The sequence below is a fragment of the Sycon ciliatum genome, chromosome 2 (genome assembly GCF_964019385.1).
Source record: "Sycon ciliatum chromosome 2, ocSycCili1.1, whole genome shotgun sequence".
NCBI classification, from domain to species: domain Eukaryota; kingdom Metazoa; phylum Porifera; class Calcarea; order Leucosolenida; family Sycettidae; genus Sycon; species Sycon ciliatum.
Window position 1 is genome coordinate 11669692 of NC_088644.1, and position 17132 is coordinate 11686823.

Genomic DNA, 17132 nt, shown 5'->3' on the forward strand with positions numbered 1-17132 from the left:
GTAGATCATCGGCACATTGCCTAGTATGCTCTTGTGTTACGTACTGGGCGAGAAATGGAGGCGCTGACACACCAAAGACCACTCGGTTGAATTTGTATACCGTCGGTGGTTGCATTGATCTTGGTTCTCAGCATAGGAATCGGTGATATCCTCGATCAGTCTCGGGAATGGCAATCTGTACATACATTGCCATCCAGACTTTTGATCGATACACTCACTGGCTTGGATGGTAAGGAGGATTGCTGACCATTGAGCATATTGATTGTCAACATTTCTGAAGGACCATTAAAACCGAGTTCCGACGCCACACTGCTGCTGAGGAATGTACCAGTACTGCCTTCATCAAGCAAGGCATTCACTTGCATTTCTTTATTTCCATTCGTCAGTATTGCTGGCACAGTTTGCAACCCGATCATTGTACGGATTGCATGGGCTGACGTCAAAGTGCCTTGCTCCCCTTTCCATGGAGTATCCCACCTCAGGCTTCACATGGATGGTGTGATGTGACAGTGAGGCCAACCGTTGGATTGTTCCGGTGTCTGAGCGTTGGCTTGGGTTTCCGAGTTGTGTACTTCGGCACACGATGTGCTGGTTGGGAGGCAGTAGTGCTGGTTGAAGCAGCATGATGGAGCATTTGGTGGTGTCCTTCCTTGCAACCATCCTCTGCTACCAGTTTTGTTCGGAAGGCGCGAGCCCGACCCATTCGCAAATACTAGTTCCCCCGTTCTCACACACAGTCTGCACCAGGGAGTCGTACTCAAACTAGGGAGGTGACACGGCACAGAAATCCGTGTCACAGGGGTTGACTCGCACCCGTGACCCCTCGTTGTTATTTTTGGAATAGTTCAGTCCAGTCCAGTCCGAAAGGTCATACTCGGATCGACTCGCCTTCTGTACTTCACCTCCAAGCGTGCAGCATGGGTGTCTAGTTTTTGAAATTATTGAGGCAGCACATTTCGTTTACAGCCAATCACTCGCCAGTATTCTTTGAAAGACTACCAGCAATTCGTTTACCTCCTGCCATGTCCGAACTACTTGATAGCAGTGATGGCAACAGCAGCAGTTATGAGACAGCGTGTAGTGTTACGGTAACTGTTCAGAACTGTTCAGAGTCGTATCCTAGGTTAATCCGAATACTAAAAATTGGCCCGAATTACACATAACACGAAGCTGGTTTTTGAAAATTGTAAGTCGTGTATCTGCCCCATTTCTTCTTTATGACTTGCACAATACACCAGTCTTCCTAAACAACACATTTCTAGCAGGGGTTAAGTACCATAAGAGAAGTACAGCCAGTGATATTGTCATGTTAAAATACTACAATTTTGACACAAATTACACATAACACGAAGCCAGGTTTTGAAAAATGTAAGTCGTATATCTGCCCCATTTCTTCTTTATGACTTGCACAATGGTCCAGTCTGCCTAAATAACACATTTATAGCAGGGGTTATGTACCATATTAGAGAAGTACAGCCAATGATATTGTCATGTCTAAATATTACAATTTTGACACAAATTAGACATAACACGAAGCTGGTTTTTGAAAATTGTAAGTCGTGTATCTGCCCCATTTCTTCTTTATGACTTGCACAATACACCAGTCTTCCTAAACAACACATTTCTAGCAGGGGTTAAGTACCATACAAGAGAGCTACATTGTACATCTAGTCATACTGTCATAAACAGCCAGCATTTTTCCTGCAGCAGTCACACCACCATCATCATTATTTCCAGGGAAATCCTCTTACATTGTCAGCTCCTACGTCGTTAGATACAATGTAGGGGGCTGTAGGACCGGCTCGTCAAAAATAGAGAACCTGAACAAGCGTGCTCGGGACGTCTCAGCAATCGTAGTATGCTTGAGCACTCCTATAAAAACTTGATCAATGGCAAAATCGTTCCCCACAGAAAAATCATACTTTGCGGGTCTTGCGTTGCACGCTTGGAGGTGAAGTACAGAAGGCGAGTCGATCCGAGTATGACCTTTCGGACTGGACTGGACTGAACTATTCCAAAAATAACAACGAGGGGTCACGGGTGCGAGTCAACCCCTGTGACACGGATTTCTGTGCCGTGTCACCTCCCTAGTTTGAGTACGACTCCCTGGTCTGCACACAGAGACTGAGCTGTTTGAACTCCAAAAGAAACTAGCGATGAATGTAAAGCAAAACCTAACTATTCTCTAGCAAGGCCTCTACTCAATCAACAACGACTTGAGGTACAAACTAGAGAGTTTTTACAGAATCTAACAAGGGCTCTGGCAAGGGAGCCAGCGAGGAAGCTTCAGCTGGTGTCACAGTGACGTGTCCAGGATTTGGCTGAGGTGGGGGGGGGGGGGGGGGTTGCGGCCGGGATGGGGTGGGGGTAGATGACATCATGCTACTGTCCCAGGTCAGCCATTTTGAAAACCACCGTGTTTCTGTAGCCATGCATGCTCACTGGTACTCTCTGGTGTGTACAATCAACACCAGCTCGAGCACCGTACCGTGCAACCGCTTTTGGACAATCGTTTCAGGCCGCGCTCCCAGCCCTGCCTTTTATTTTTCGAAACCTAGGTCGAACCTTTTGAGGGGGGGGGGGGCGCCCCCCCCCCCCCCCCCCCCGCACCCCCCTAAACCCGCCACTGGTGTCTATTGCAGGAAACAAGCTGCAAAACAGCTAAAGAGAGGATGTGATAGAGCAAGCAAGCTGGAAATGCCATTAATTAATCACAGCACACCTCAGCGTTACAAAAGAAGCATTGGAGCATGAGACTGATATCACTGTGAAGATAAGCCTGGGGGGGGGGGGGGGGGGGGCACACAACTGCACACACAACTGCACACAACTGCACAAACACCTATTGCAAATGAACCGTAGCGGCACCAGTATTGTATTCTGGAAACAATGAAGACTACTGATAGGTAGTGTTGGTCTAGCTACTCTCCAGTGCTGGTGTAGTGGCGCCATGCAAGGATCATGAAAGAATAATTGTAAATGTAGGAATTACTGTATGCTTCTAAACGGGCAGTGTACCGGCATGGCAAACTACATTCTCCTTTCTTCTCAGCATAACCTGTAGCCATTCACTACTCACCCTGTTTAGTTTGTTTAAAAAAGCACGTTAAGAATGTACTCCTTAGAGTGTACTCCTTAGAGTGTACTCCTTAGAGTGTACTCCTTAGGGTGGGTATACTTAGTACACCTAATGGTCCTTGCCGATAGGGGAGCCCGAAGTACGGCCGTGGTAGTCCACAAGTGCAGCCGGTCACACACTACTGTGTACAGTTAAACCTGTCTGAGACGACCGCTCAAGAGACATTCAAAATGTTGTCTCCGTAACAAGGCGGTCTCCTTATCCAGGGTCATTTGACTGGAAATAGCATCCTTTGGTTCTGGTTTCAGTGGTCTTCTAGGACAGGTGGTTGCCTCGACAGGTTTTACTGCGCTGGCAGGTGTTGTACCTCGCACTGAGCAGACAGCCCTCGCAGCTCCCCTCATGTTCACCTCAACACCTTCTTGGAACAGACAAGGCAAAGGCAAGGCAAAGCAGCCTGGGGGCACATTTGCACGCAACTCTGGCTATGTGGCTGATTTGCTGATTATCGTGTGTGTGTGTGTGTGTGTGTGTGTGTGTGTGTGTGTGTATGTGTGTGTATGTGTGTGTGTGTGTGTGTGTGTGTGTGTGTGTTCGTGTGTGTGTGTGCGTGTGTGTGCGTGCGCATGTGCATATGCATGTGTGTGTGTGTGTGTGTGTGTGTGTGTGTGTGTGTATGCCCGTGTGTGTGTGTCCTCGCGTTGTGTGTGTATGTGTGTCTGTGTGTGTAATGTGTATGTGTCTACATGTATGTATGTGTGTTGACCTGGTTTTCAGATGATCAGCGTCAAGCCATACAGCGAGAACACAACATTGCGTCTGTGATCATGCTATCAATGAAGGACTCACCCGACCATATTGGTGTGCACTTCACGGGCCTGTCCGCTCTAAGCAACCTTGGACGCAATGGTACGTTCGGAGTGAGCGAGTGTCATTCGCATGTTTCTCAATCATGGTTGGTGGATCTGATCTACCCTCACCACACGGTTTAGGAGCTGCATCTGACACCTGATCATGGGGTGACGGGGTTCCACGAAAGCGGAAAGGTGGTTCTTGACCCGCCCTGTACGCAAGCCCGTGCGTTGTCTTTTAGCATATGTGTCGTGAATATGCATCACGAATCCGCGTTACGCTCATTATTATGTCTTTATTTGTTTATGTGTTACATCATGTTGACGTCATGCTAATGTCTTGCTGCACGCATCGCGTGCACCGTTTTGCGGCTCTCAGCCCGGAGCATGCGCAGCGAGCCTGTGGCTCCTTTTTTGCTGCCTTTTTCCCTTTTGCATGCTTCACTTGTCTCAACCTTGTCTCAAATAAGGTTCTCTGGTGACACTCCTTTTCAAGTCACCTAGTCCTTTCAAGTAACAAGTGCAATGTCGTTCCGTGAACCGGAACCCCTCCATATTTGAGTTTACCAAGACGTATTTGTGCGTGGCTATACAAGCTCTCCCACTCAACAGTTCAAAGTTGCGCACAATATGCATGTTCATGATGCCATGCCCTTGGCTCTAATTCAGATATTGTGCAAAAGTGATCTACCATTGCCAGACATCATGGATGGTTAATTGGGTACATAGTTATATGTTTGACGTCATGGATGGGCACATGTGGTTGAAATCATGGATGGGGCACATGTGGTTGAAATCATGGATGGGGCACATGTGTTGTTGAAATCAGGAAGGAGGTACATGTATACGTGTGTGTGTTTGATTCACATTATCTCGGTGGTGTTCACCCCCTTCCCCTCTCTACTGTGAGTCGACAGATTTTCGGCCCATTCAAATTTCGGCCTCCCAGGGCTAAACCACACTTCGGCTGCAACACATTTTTGGCCTGTACTGCTGCTGCCTGTATACACTGTCACACTGAACCTTGCAAAAAAAATTTCGCCTGCGACAAATGGCCGAAAATAAATATGCGCCGAACATTTGTTGACTTACAGTGTGTGTCCATGTGTGTGTGTGTGTGTGTGTGTGTGTGTGTGTGTGTGTGTGTGTGTGTGTGTGTGTGTGTGTGTGTGTGTGTGTGTGTGTGTGCGTGTGCGTGTGTGTGTGTGTCTGCAGAGTCGCTGGTCGATGACTTAGCCCTGGCCGGGATAGTGGAGGTGTGTGCCGGCGTGTTGGAAAGACACACGTCGCACGAAGGTGTTCAGATGGTTGCTGGCAGGTGTCTGGTAGTGTGCGCATCCAGTGGTAAGTTAGGTGCTGTGTGAAACTACACGGTATGTGGGCCATTGGTACACAATGTTGCCAGTCCATACTGAACGCCCTGCGGCGCCCGGCATTTACAACACCCTTAGAGAGGTTATGCAACAGCCCTATCACCCCCCCCCCCCTCTCCTAACTTTACTTGATTTCCAAAAAATCCTCTTTTCCTAACATGCCCGCTGTTGGACTTGAAGTTTCAACTCTGAACTGTTTTCCATTCAGGGCTTGCCTAACCAGAGTTATTCTGTATTTCTTTGTTATGCTTCATTGTCCCAGCACATGCCAAGCGAGACTACAACAGATACAAGGTGCGAGCTCTTTGCGAAGCTGTCCGCGAGCGTCTGCCGGATTCCAATGCGTCAGCTGAGGCAGCAGAAGCCATGCGGCTTTACAAAGGTGGAAGCTGCTGTGCGATTTTATGAGGATGAGCAACAGCAGCAATAGACCAAACTGTTTTGTCCCAGTTTTAGGAATGATACTCAGAGTTTAGTTTGATGTGCAGGTGTTTGTGCCCGCTACTTTGCCCAGCACATGTTTCATCTAGTCACAGATACCAGAGGATGCGTGTGCTCTTGCACGTGCGTGTGTGTGGTGTGTGTGTGTGTGTTTGTGTGTGTGTGAGAGAGAGAGAGAGAGAGAATGAGTGTATACGCGTCCTTGAGAGTAGCTCTGATTTCCGCCACACTCGGTTGTTGGTCAAGCACACTGTCACAATGACATCACCACAGTTGGCATGTGTACGCAGTGTGCCGCCGAATTTCTCAAAGCCCGTTATTATGCAACACGCAAGCAAACTATGAACTTGTTATGTCCTCTTGCGAATCAGAACATCAGCGCTGTTGCTGAGCCAATGGGGTATGTAGTTGCAAAACATTTGATCAACACTATATTTAGCCCAAACGCATAGGCAGTGCCTAGGAAATACTGATATCATTATCTATGTCACTATGAACTGGCGTATTATCATTCAGTGTATCCATGCCGTGTTGTCCCGGGTACTATCGGTACGAATTTCCTATATCATTATCCGCCTCATACTACAGTGCTGGCAACTGAAATCCGACCCCCTTGCCGGCGCGGCGCGCCGGCAAGGGGGTCGGATTTCAGTTGCCAGCACTGTAGTTTCAGTTTTCCCCTTAAAATTTGTATATAAACTGTCACAGCAAATTATTCTCTTCTCTGGGTCTTTTGTCATAGTTGATAATGCTTTTCAGACGAATGGTGGCCAGTTGCTCTCGGTGCTGAGCTGTGCTAAGTCTTTGTACACTTCAGGATACCGTGGTTGTGAGAACTGGTGACATTATACCGCAAAGAGTTGCATCATATGGGTGGAGATTTTAGGGTGCAGGCGAACACGACCACGGAAAAGTGAAAAAAATCAAATAATAATTATTGCAATCATTATCATGCAGTTTGCCATTCCATCCAGACTTCGCCGACCAATGATACTACTTCAGTAGTATTGTATTCATAGCAGCTGCCCGGAAATAGTGCAAACTGTAGACCGAGATGTTTTCTACTGCCATAGGAAGATTCAGTGGCGGCCTAGGCCAGCCAGCGAGTCGCGGACTATCCTCAAAGACAATCACTATCCTCAAAGACAATCAGGACACGGTTGCTATGCAGCTCTCCCAATTTGGCCATCCAGATGCAACTTGCAGTAAGTCATCGCTATAATAGGAACGATTTCGGATTAAATGAACAAACACTAGTGACAACATGTCAGCCGGATAAGAGAAACACGGGCACAAATCAACACCAGACCCCAACAACAATGAACATGAGCAGCCACAGCGCACTACAATAGGCAAATGTCTTCCTCGGCCACAGGAATACCAGACCCAGCTAATCTAAAGAGGAAACGGTGTGTGCAAGGTGAAGTGCCATTCCTACATCAGACCTACCTATTCAATTAAAAACTGTGGTGCTAAAAGAGAAAAATCTCAAAAAAACTAAGTGGGTAGTAGTGTCTGCATACTGGGGCATTGTGTAAAACAGATTTTGTTGTTGATCGAATCAGTGGTTGAGAATATAGGAACCAGGAATAATGCAGTTTGCACCAAAATGGACAATTTTAATATCGGGAAGTTGTTGGTCAAATTGAGGCAAAGCTCATGAAACGGGCATGTATACACACAGTGGGAAGCAAGCAGCAACGGCGTGACATTGACTTTCAAAATACTTTGAAGTAATGAAGAGATCAGTCTGTATGTATAACGGTTGAATGGCTAGAAATGTTCGTCTCGCTCCCTGCATGGCTGGCTGAGCGCGGGTGTGCAGCACTTCTTTCTAGTGACGGCTGCGGTTGCTGAACAGACGCCGCGACACGCTTCCAGCTATCTTGGAAATGGCAGCGTGGTGGAAAAGATGGCGAGGAGCATGGCTGTTTTCTGTACTGCCTGAGTCGCTGCGCAGGTCTGGAATAAACGCTCATAGTGTTGTCCAGTCTACTCGCCAGTTAGGATCTCAACGGTCGCGATTCTTTGTCGTCTCCTTTGTGTGCACAATGAGCGGTGTGAGTGTTGCCAGTGGTGCGGAGCGTTTCAGGAAGGGATGCTGGATACACATCATCGTACAACACACACACACGCACACACGCACAAGCTCACTATCGTTGCCACTGAAAGAAAACCGGGAAAAGGTGGTCTGCACTGGGAGTCCAGGCCACACACACACACACACACACACACACACACACACACACACACACACACACACACACACACACACACACACACACACACACACACACACACACACACACACACACACACACACACACACACACACACACACACACACACACACACACACACACACACACACACACACACACACACACACACACACACACACACACACACACACACACACACACACACACACACACACACACACACACACACACACACACACACACACACACACACACACACACACACACACACACACACACACACACACACACACACACACACACACACACACACACACACACACACACACACACACACACACACACACACACACACACACACACACACACACACACACACACACACACACACACACACACACACACACACACACACACACACACACACACACACACACACACACACACACACACACACACACACACACACACACACACACACACACACACACACACACACACACACACACACACACACACACACACACACACACACACACACACACACACACACACACACACACACACACACACACACACACACACACACACACACACACACACACACACACACACACACACACACACACACACACACACACACACACACACACACACACACACACACACACACACACACACACACACACACACACACACACACACACACACACACACACACACACACACACACACACACACACACACACACACACACACACACACACACACACACACACACACACACACACACACACACACACACACACACACACACACACACACACACACACACCAGCTGTAGGCCAGAGACCTACTTGTAGAGTGATAACAAAAGGAAAATGGGCTCAGGACAAACCACAGGAACTCAGCTACACTCTATGTAGAGCACCGCCTCTGGCGCACTTTGTGTTTGCAAAGTCACGGCAGAGTTTTGCACTAGCGACTCAAGCTGTATGCATAGCCGCTATGCCAATAAGCGATCCCACGGACTAACACTGCATACATAGCATCCATAAGCGCTTCCACTGACTCACCACCACGACATACGCATAATCTCTATAAGGGTCATTGGGACGAATTTGCAATACTGGGGTCAGCCAGAGCTGGGGAATCCTCCAACTCAACCTATTTCGGAAATTTGCCTCGCAAGTGCAAATATGGATATGGAGAAAAACACCTAAAAAGAATATTTTGAGGACCTTCATGTCGGAAAGGATTGATGCAGCTATCGTTACACCTGCCGCACTAGTTCTGATGCCCCGTGTCCATATGCATATGTGTGCGGACTTGTCACAACTGACGGTGCACAGGCATATACAGTGACACCTGTCTAAAGCGATCGCTCAAGGGACCTTCTAAATCTGGCCTCCGTGTACAGGTGACCGCCTTATCAAAGGTCATTCGACTGGAAATAACATCCCTTGGTCCTGGTTGTGGTGGTCCTCTGAGGTAGGTGGTTGCCTTATCAGAGTGGTCGCCTTGACAGGTTTTTACTGTAGTACATACCTGAAGAAGCTCTTCAGCACCCGGCCGGACGTTGGCATCCATTGTCAGGCACTTGTCCAGAAAGTCCTTGAAAGTAGGCGAGAGACGTTCCGGATGTTGGATTGTTGGCGTGCCATTGGTGGCAATAAGATACAGCGCCTACCAGCGTTAGCAAGACGAAGAAGAAAGCAGCCAGAAATTTATCATGTTGTGCGATCTCCATTGGTAAAAAATGTCAAACTGATAAAAGGACGGCCAAATCCAATTCCAAAACACTACTAACCCTAGCCACAGTCGATTTTATGTGATAAATAATCACAACTTGCGTGCATGAATGTCTCTCATCTTTCAGGCAGCCCGGGTCATACAGACAACATCAGCAGCCAGCATCACCGGGCATACTAGTATGCACTCCCAGTCCCAGACCATGTTCAAAATCTTCAAATATTACTTATGTAGCCAAATCAACTCTACTACCCCTAAGGATAGCACAGGGAACCAGCACAGGGAACCTGCTTCCATAATCCTATAGCACCATACTGTCCTGCGAGGCATTGCCGATCAGACTAAGCCTCAGCATACCACTAGAACAACCACTGATACGGACACAGCAAAGGCTTGAGAGCATACATTTCTAGCATGACTCCGGGCCTAGCCAGTATTAGCTGCCGTTCTACACTTACCCTGAGTGGATTCTCATTGAGATACGGCGGCTCTCCTTCGATCATCTCTATGGCCATGATGCCTAAGCTCCATACATCAACCTGCATGAACCACAGCAGTGTTACAACGGGAGCATGTAAGGATATGTTAGATACAGGAGCGTCCGTGGGTGTTGAACCTGCCACCAGATCTAATCTGTTACTCTAAACTGCTTGACTGCTGTATATGCCGGAGTAGGGCAGACCTGCAAGTTCACTGCCACCATCAAACTGGGACCAGGAAGGAGAGCAGCGGGCAACAGCACTGGAAACAGTCACCAATACAATGCTCTACACCCTGCAATACAATGCTCTACACCCTGCAATACAATGCTCTACACCCTGCAATACAATGCTCTACACCCTGCAATACAATGCTCTACACCCTGCAATACACTGCTCTACACCCTGCAATACAATGCTCTACACCCTGCAATACAATGCTCTACACCCTGCAATACACTGCTCTACACCCTGCAATACACTGCTCTACACCCTGCAATACAATGCTCTACACCCTGCAATACACTGCTCTACACCCTGCAATACAATGCTCTACACCCTGCAATACACTGCTCTACACCCTGCAATACAATGCTCTACACCCTGCAATACAATGCTCTACACCCTGCAATACAATGCTCTACACGACCCTGCAATACAATGCTCTACACCCTGCAATACAATGCTCTACACGACCCTGCAATACAATGCTCTACACGACCCTGCAATACAATGCTCTACACGACCCTGCAATACAATGCTCTACACCCTGCAATACAATGCTCTACACGACCCTGCAATACAATGCTCTACACCCTGCAATACAATGCTCTACACCCTGCAATACAATGCTCTACACCCTGCAATACAATGCTCTACACCCTGCAATACAATACTCTACACCCTGCAATACAATGCTCTACACCCTGCAATACAATGCTCTACACGACCCTGCAATACAATGCTCTACACCCTGCAATACAATGCTCTACACCCTGCAATACACTGCTCTACACCCTGCAATACAATGCTCTACACCCTGCAATACACTGCTCTACACCCTGCAATACAATGCTCTAAACCCTGCAATACACTGCTCTACACCCTGCAATACAATGCTCTACACCCTGCAATACAATGCTCTACACCCTGCAATACAATGCTCTACACCCTGCAATACAATGCTCTACACCCTGCAATACAATGCTCTACACGACCCTGCAATACAATGCTCTACACCCTGCAATACAATGCTCTACACGACCCTGCAATACAATGCTCTACACGACCCTGCAATACAATGCTCTACACCCTGCAATACAATGCTCTACACGACCCTGCAATACAATGCTCTACACCCTGCAATACAATGCTCTACACCCTGCAATACAATGCTCTACACGACCCTGCAATACAATGCTCTACACCCTGCAATACAATGCTCTACACGACCCTGCAATACAATGCTCTACACGACCCTGCAATACAATGCTCTACACGACCCTGCAATACAATGCTCTACACCCTGCAATACAATGCTCTACACGACCCTGCAATACAATGCTCTACACGACCCTGCAATACAATGCTCTACACCCTGCAATACAATGCTCTACACGACCCTGCAATACAATGCTCTACACGACCCTGCAATACAATGCTCTACACCCTGCAATACAATGCTCTACACGACCCTGCAGTCAGGCCACACAATATACAGTAAAACCTGTCAAGGCGACCACTCTGGTAAGGTGACCACCTGCCCCAAAAGACCACATGCAACCAGGATGCTATTTGCCGTCAAATGACCCTGGAAAAGGAGACCACCTGGCAACAGAGACCACGGTTTGAAGGTCCCTTGAGCGGTCGTCTTAGACAGGGCACACAACATAGTCCATTACTGAGAGGGAACCTGCAACCCCAGTACAGTGACCAGAGTGATCACACAGTACTGATTGCACATACCTTGGGACCATACTCTTTTCTTGTGACAACTTCCGGAGCCATCCAGTATGGTGTTCCAACCATGGTTATTCTCTTGTTCTGCTCGGGAGTGATCTGTGCGCAGAATCCAAAGTCAGCTGTAGGGACACATTGTAAACACATGGACGAGCCAAGCCCGTCAGCAATAGAGCATTAGTACTGGTGAGTGGCTGGAAGTGCTCCCAGGCTGGCACCTGGAAACCGTCGGCGGGTGCAGCATCAGCACTAAGACATGCTGCAAACAAACTATTGGCCGTTGTCATGGACAAAAAACTTGATGATACAATTATTTCCATGTCAACACCCATTGCGCGAAATCGCGCATCTATGAGCGACATCCACATAAACTGCTGGGACCATGGTTGTGTACTCGAATCTCATTCTGAGCACCATTTTTTCTTCCTTTTTTCAGCCGTTTTTTTGCAAAAAGTCCTCGAGCTCGATTTTTTTGATCGATCGTTCTTCAAGGAAAGACGAGTGGACAATCGATCAACAGGGCCGAGGACGAATGCGTCTGGTTGGAGTTCTTGCGTGGCACAGGATGACCAGACACACATATAGATACATTGCGACGATCTAATCTGCACAGTGTTTCCTAATACCGCACGCACGACGGTAAGTACAATTCATGTGATTTCAAATTGTTTGTGATCTACAACGTCGCGAGCAGGACGGAAATACAGCAACAGCACGACAACCGTTATACCAGGCAGTAACCAACAGTCACCTCCGTCACATTCTCCAGATCAGAAGGCAAGTGAGGCAGTGAACATGAAGAAATAAAGTATGAAAGAATGAAAAGTGAATAATTCAAAAATCTCAGAAACGTTGAACGTAAAAAACACTGAGAACAAGAAAAGTGACTTACTTCGATGGCAAAAGACAAAGCGAATGTTCCTCGTATGGACCTGGCTCTTGCGGAATCAGCCACACTGTGGAACCATGTGTTTGATTCCACAAGGGATGGCTACCTGCTCCTCACCAACCAGCCTCCACGACGGTGGTAAAGTCGCCAAAAATACGAAAGTTGAACATTTTGTGCATGCATGCAATAGAAAATCTGTGCTGAGTATGTCGAGTGGCCATTCGCACAGGACAAAGCCGTTGCGCAAGCTGTGACCCTGAAATTTCGTCCATTGGTAGCGAGGGTAACCCTGAGCTGGAAAGTGTAAGGGATGGCATGCTACACTCCCCCGCATACGCTTGACAGCACAATTTGAGGCGTGGAGTAGTAATATACCAGTATCTTACTACCCCCTGATACCTGATGCATGGGCGTCGTCATCTTCATCCCGCAGATCGAAAATGTACAGGTGTCGCGTGATTTCGCGCAATGAATAGGAGTACAATGCACGTACAAAGGTTGCGCTTGTTTAGGTCACAGTGGAGAATGCAGACGCACACATATTCACATGCACACACACACACACACACACACGCGCGCGCGAGCGCGCACACACACACGCACACACACGGCGACCAAGAAAGGCACCATGGTGGTTTACAAGAAACTTACTCAGCTTTACTCCACCATCCATTCCCAGCAGGATGTTATCACTCTTGATGTCACGATGTATGACAAAGCTCTGGTGCAGGAATGCCAGTGCTTGTAGGCACTGCAGCGAGGATAGAGAGAAAGAAAGAGAGAAAGAGAGAGAGAGAGAGAGAGAGAGAGAGAGAGAGAGAGAGAGAGAGAGAGAGAGAGAGAGAGAGAGAGAGAGAGAGAGATAGAGAGATAGAGAGATAGATAGAGAGAGATAGAGAGAGATAGAGAGAGATAGAGATAGAGAGAGAGAGAGAGAGAGAGAGAGAGAGAGAGAGAGAGAGAGAGAGAGAGAGAGGAGAGAGACACACACACACACATACACACACACACACACATACACACACACACACACACACACACACAGAAAGGATCAACGCATTGTATGTATCGTGTACTACAGTTGCGCTCGGTGAAACCCAACCCAAAGTGCATATTTGGTGCCCTCAACACGGCCCTTGACCGAGTTGACGCCCTGGAAGTAGTGCGGATGCGGCAGGACGTACACATGTACCAGCATAGTGGTGTAATCGGAACTGGTCCAGGACGTCAGTTTGGCACTTCGGGTCGGATTTCAGTGAGCGCAACTGGATAATAATGCACATCAAGAAACAGTTCACCATCTGAATCGGCACTAATCCAAACCAGTGGTCTGCTGTCATGTGTCTGGACAGGAAAAAATGTTACCACATATAAACATCTGGAAGCAACATTGGGATCGTACAATGAGGTCTGACATGGGCACAATCAAAGACACTACAAATGTTTGTTACAGTGTGGATTTTTCATAAAATAAAATAAATAAATAAATTCGACGGGTTTGCGTAACGGGCAGGTCAAGAACAAGGAGTCGTACAACTCCCTGGCCAAGAACCACCTTTCCGCTTCCGTGGGACGCCACCACCCCAATGATCAGGCGTCAGATGCGGCTCCTAAACGGTGGGGGAGGATAGATCAGATCCACCAACCATAGACCAAGGGCCTAAATCCCATTTGCCTAATCCATGTTTTACTCATGCCAGGCCACGAGTTCCCAATTAACTGTGGGTTGCAGCACGTTAGACCGGATTTTTCATGGGATAACTGCATTACTCTGAAGCCTACTGCTACCATAACTGAAATGCCACATGCTTTTAGTTGATCAAACCTCTTGCAGGAAAACATCCACCTACCTCCCGGCACACAGCTGCGATCTGGCCTTCATCCATAACTGTCTCCTGCACAACGTCCGTGAGTGATCCACCAGCCAAATACTGCATCACAACCTGTAAAGCATGACATAGTGTGACACAACCATACACAGCAACCCGATAAGACTATTGTCACAAACGACGGTGTTACTGCTTCAAGAGAGTCCCAAGACAACTTTCTGGTTAGCCAGGGGCGTCGGAAGGTAATTTAGTGTGGTACGGTCAGCCATCAGAATTAAAATTTGCTCGTGGGGTAGGGGCGGAGATTTAGAGCCCAAATCAGTGCATTTTTTCGGTTCACAGGGTCTTGGGGCAAATAGTGGTGCGGTCAATACCGTAGTGACCGTACCGTGTCCGGCGCCCCTGTTAGCCCATATCAAACGTGTTGGAATGTGTGTGTGTGTGTGTTATAATGGCGGCACAGCTCATATTTCTAATAGCTATAATCAAATCACTATCTCCAAGGCGTTTATTCACTGCTTCTCTTGGATTAAAACAAGATTTGGGGCTTCTATTCACTGATTCGGAACACTCTGAAAACTAAAGTCATGTACACTTTCACCATGGCCACATCATGCCGGTTTGAAGTTAGAATCATTGTCACAGGAAACAATTACTTTGGTGTCTCTCTGCTAGACTTCCTGGATGCCAAAGACCACATTTTCATCCCATGTCCAATGTCCACTGCATGACATTCCTTACCCATAATTCCTCGCCAACCAAGAAGCTGTCAACGTAGTTCACAATGTTGGGATGCTTGTGTTCCCGCATGACAAGGATTTCATTGATAATCAGCTCCTGTGCATTGACAGATATAGTACAGCGGAACAGCACAGTCAGCATGTGGCGTTTCACACCTTTCTCACCTCTCCGCACGCTTTTTCTACTCGACTCTGCTAGTTCTTAGTTGTCCAGAATGTGACTCTCTCATCGTTTTCTAGGCTTCCTGGGCTAATACCGGGTTCTCTCTCTCCTTTCTCCCTTCTTCTTCCTCCTCCTTCTCCTCCTCCACTTTCTCTCCCTCTCTCCTTCTCCCCCCCCCCCCCCCCCCCCCCCCCGCCCACTCCCTCTTCCAGGCTCCACTACACTTTCACCAAAGACTTACCATGACATTATACAGTGTAGATAGGACATCACCCTGTCATACACTTCTTGTTAATGCACAATATAGAGATACGCTAGACTACCTACCGGCTTGGGTTGATTCTTGAGCACCATGGTCTTTATCGCAACCTGCATGCCGAGCACCAATGGAAACAGACGAGCAATTAGAATGCCAGCTCACATGCATGAAGATAGAAAGCACATTATATCTACACTGATAAACGCAATGGAATGTGTCCAGCTAGGATTCAAATTGCAAACTGACCTCCTTTCCAGTGGCGACGTCGTTTGCCTGGAAGACCTTCCCTGATGCACTGCAGGTAAACACAGTACACGTGGCTTGTCAAGTTAAGTTTTGTGTGCGATACGAAGCGGCTCTTTGTTAGCTCTTGGCTACATTGTTAAAGGGGAAGTTAAGGCAAAAATTAAAATTTCACCAGTTGTAGTCTTCGGGGTGCTGAGTCGAATGGTCTTGGTCCGAGAAAGCTGAGACGCTCCCTTCCTACTTGAATCCCAATCGAACTCGCTCACTTCCACCGAAACTGGGTGACTGCGCCCTACTAGATGGGGATTTGTATGCAAAATGTCACTAAAAGCGCCATTTCGTTCTTATAAAAGCACGGATGACCGCGATTGGCCCATATGTTGTAGTCTTTTGGACGCTGAGTCGACTGGTTTTGGTCCGAAAAGGCTGCGATGCAGCGTTCCTCCTTTATTCCCAATCGAACATGGTTGAACAAGCGGTCACGTGCTCCTGGGTGCCCAAATCACCTGGTCACCACGCCAGCAGGCGACAACTTTCACACCAAGGTTCAACTCGAGTGACAGGACTACACCCAAAAAAGGTCAAACAGGCTAGTAAGTTGTACCCTGCAGGCACGGTGACCAGGTGACTGGCGTACGCAGCAGCACGTGACCGCTTGTTCAACCATGTTCGATTGGGAATAAAGGAGGAACGCTGCATCGCAGCCTTTTCGGACCAAAACCAGTCGACTCAGCGTCCAAAAGACTACAACATATGGGCCAATCGCGGTTATCCGTGCTTTTATAAAAACGAAATGGCGCTTTTAGTGACATTTTGCATACAAATCCCCATCTAGTAGGGCGCAGTCACC

General features: G+C 47.8%; 2 protein-coding genes across 2 annotated transcripts in view; one reads left to right on the plus strand and one right to left on the minus strand.

Annotated features, from left to right (window-relative positions):
- The window catches only part of LOC135808703 (uncharacterized), a 14995-nt gene extending 8435 nt beyond the window's left edge, over window positions 1-6560 (plus strand). Inside the window, exons 7-9 of the mRNA XM_065321926.1 lie at window positions 3857-3988; window positions 5146-5274; window positions 5566-6560. Coding sequence (XP_065177998.1) covers window positions 3857-3988; window positions 5146-5274; window positions 5566-5711 — 407 coding nt within the window. The 3' untranslated portion in view covers window positions 5712-6560. The remainder of the gene's footprint in view (window positions 1-3856; window positions 3989-5145; window positions 5275-5565) is intronic.
- A 378-nt stretch (window positions 6561-6938) lies between these two features.
- Window positions 6939-16331, minus strand: LOC135808704 (serine/threonine-protein kinase PAK 2-like; the record flags this gene model as incomplete). The annotated part of the gene is given in 9 exon segments (XM_065321927.1): window positions 6939-7845; window positions 9515-9652; window positions 10177-10257; window positions 12163-12278; window positions 13697-13796; window positions 14896-14988; window positions 15616-15711; window positions 16105-16146; window positions 16283-16331. Coding segments are annotated over 9 exon segments (805 nt in total), but the record flags the coding sequence as incomplete, so codon positions are not given.
- Window positions 16332-17132: the final 801 nt, after the last annotated feature.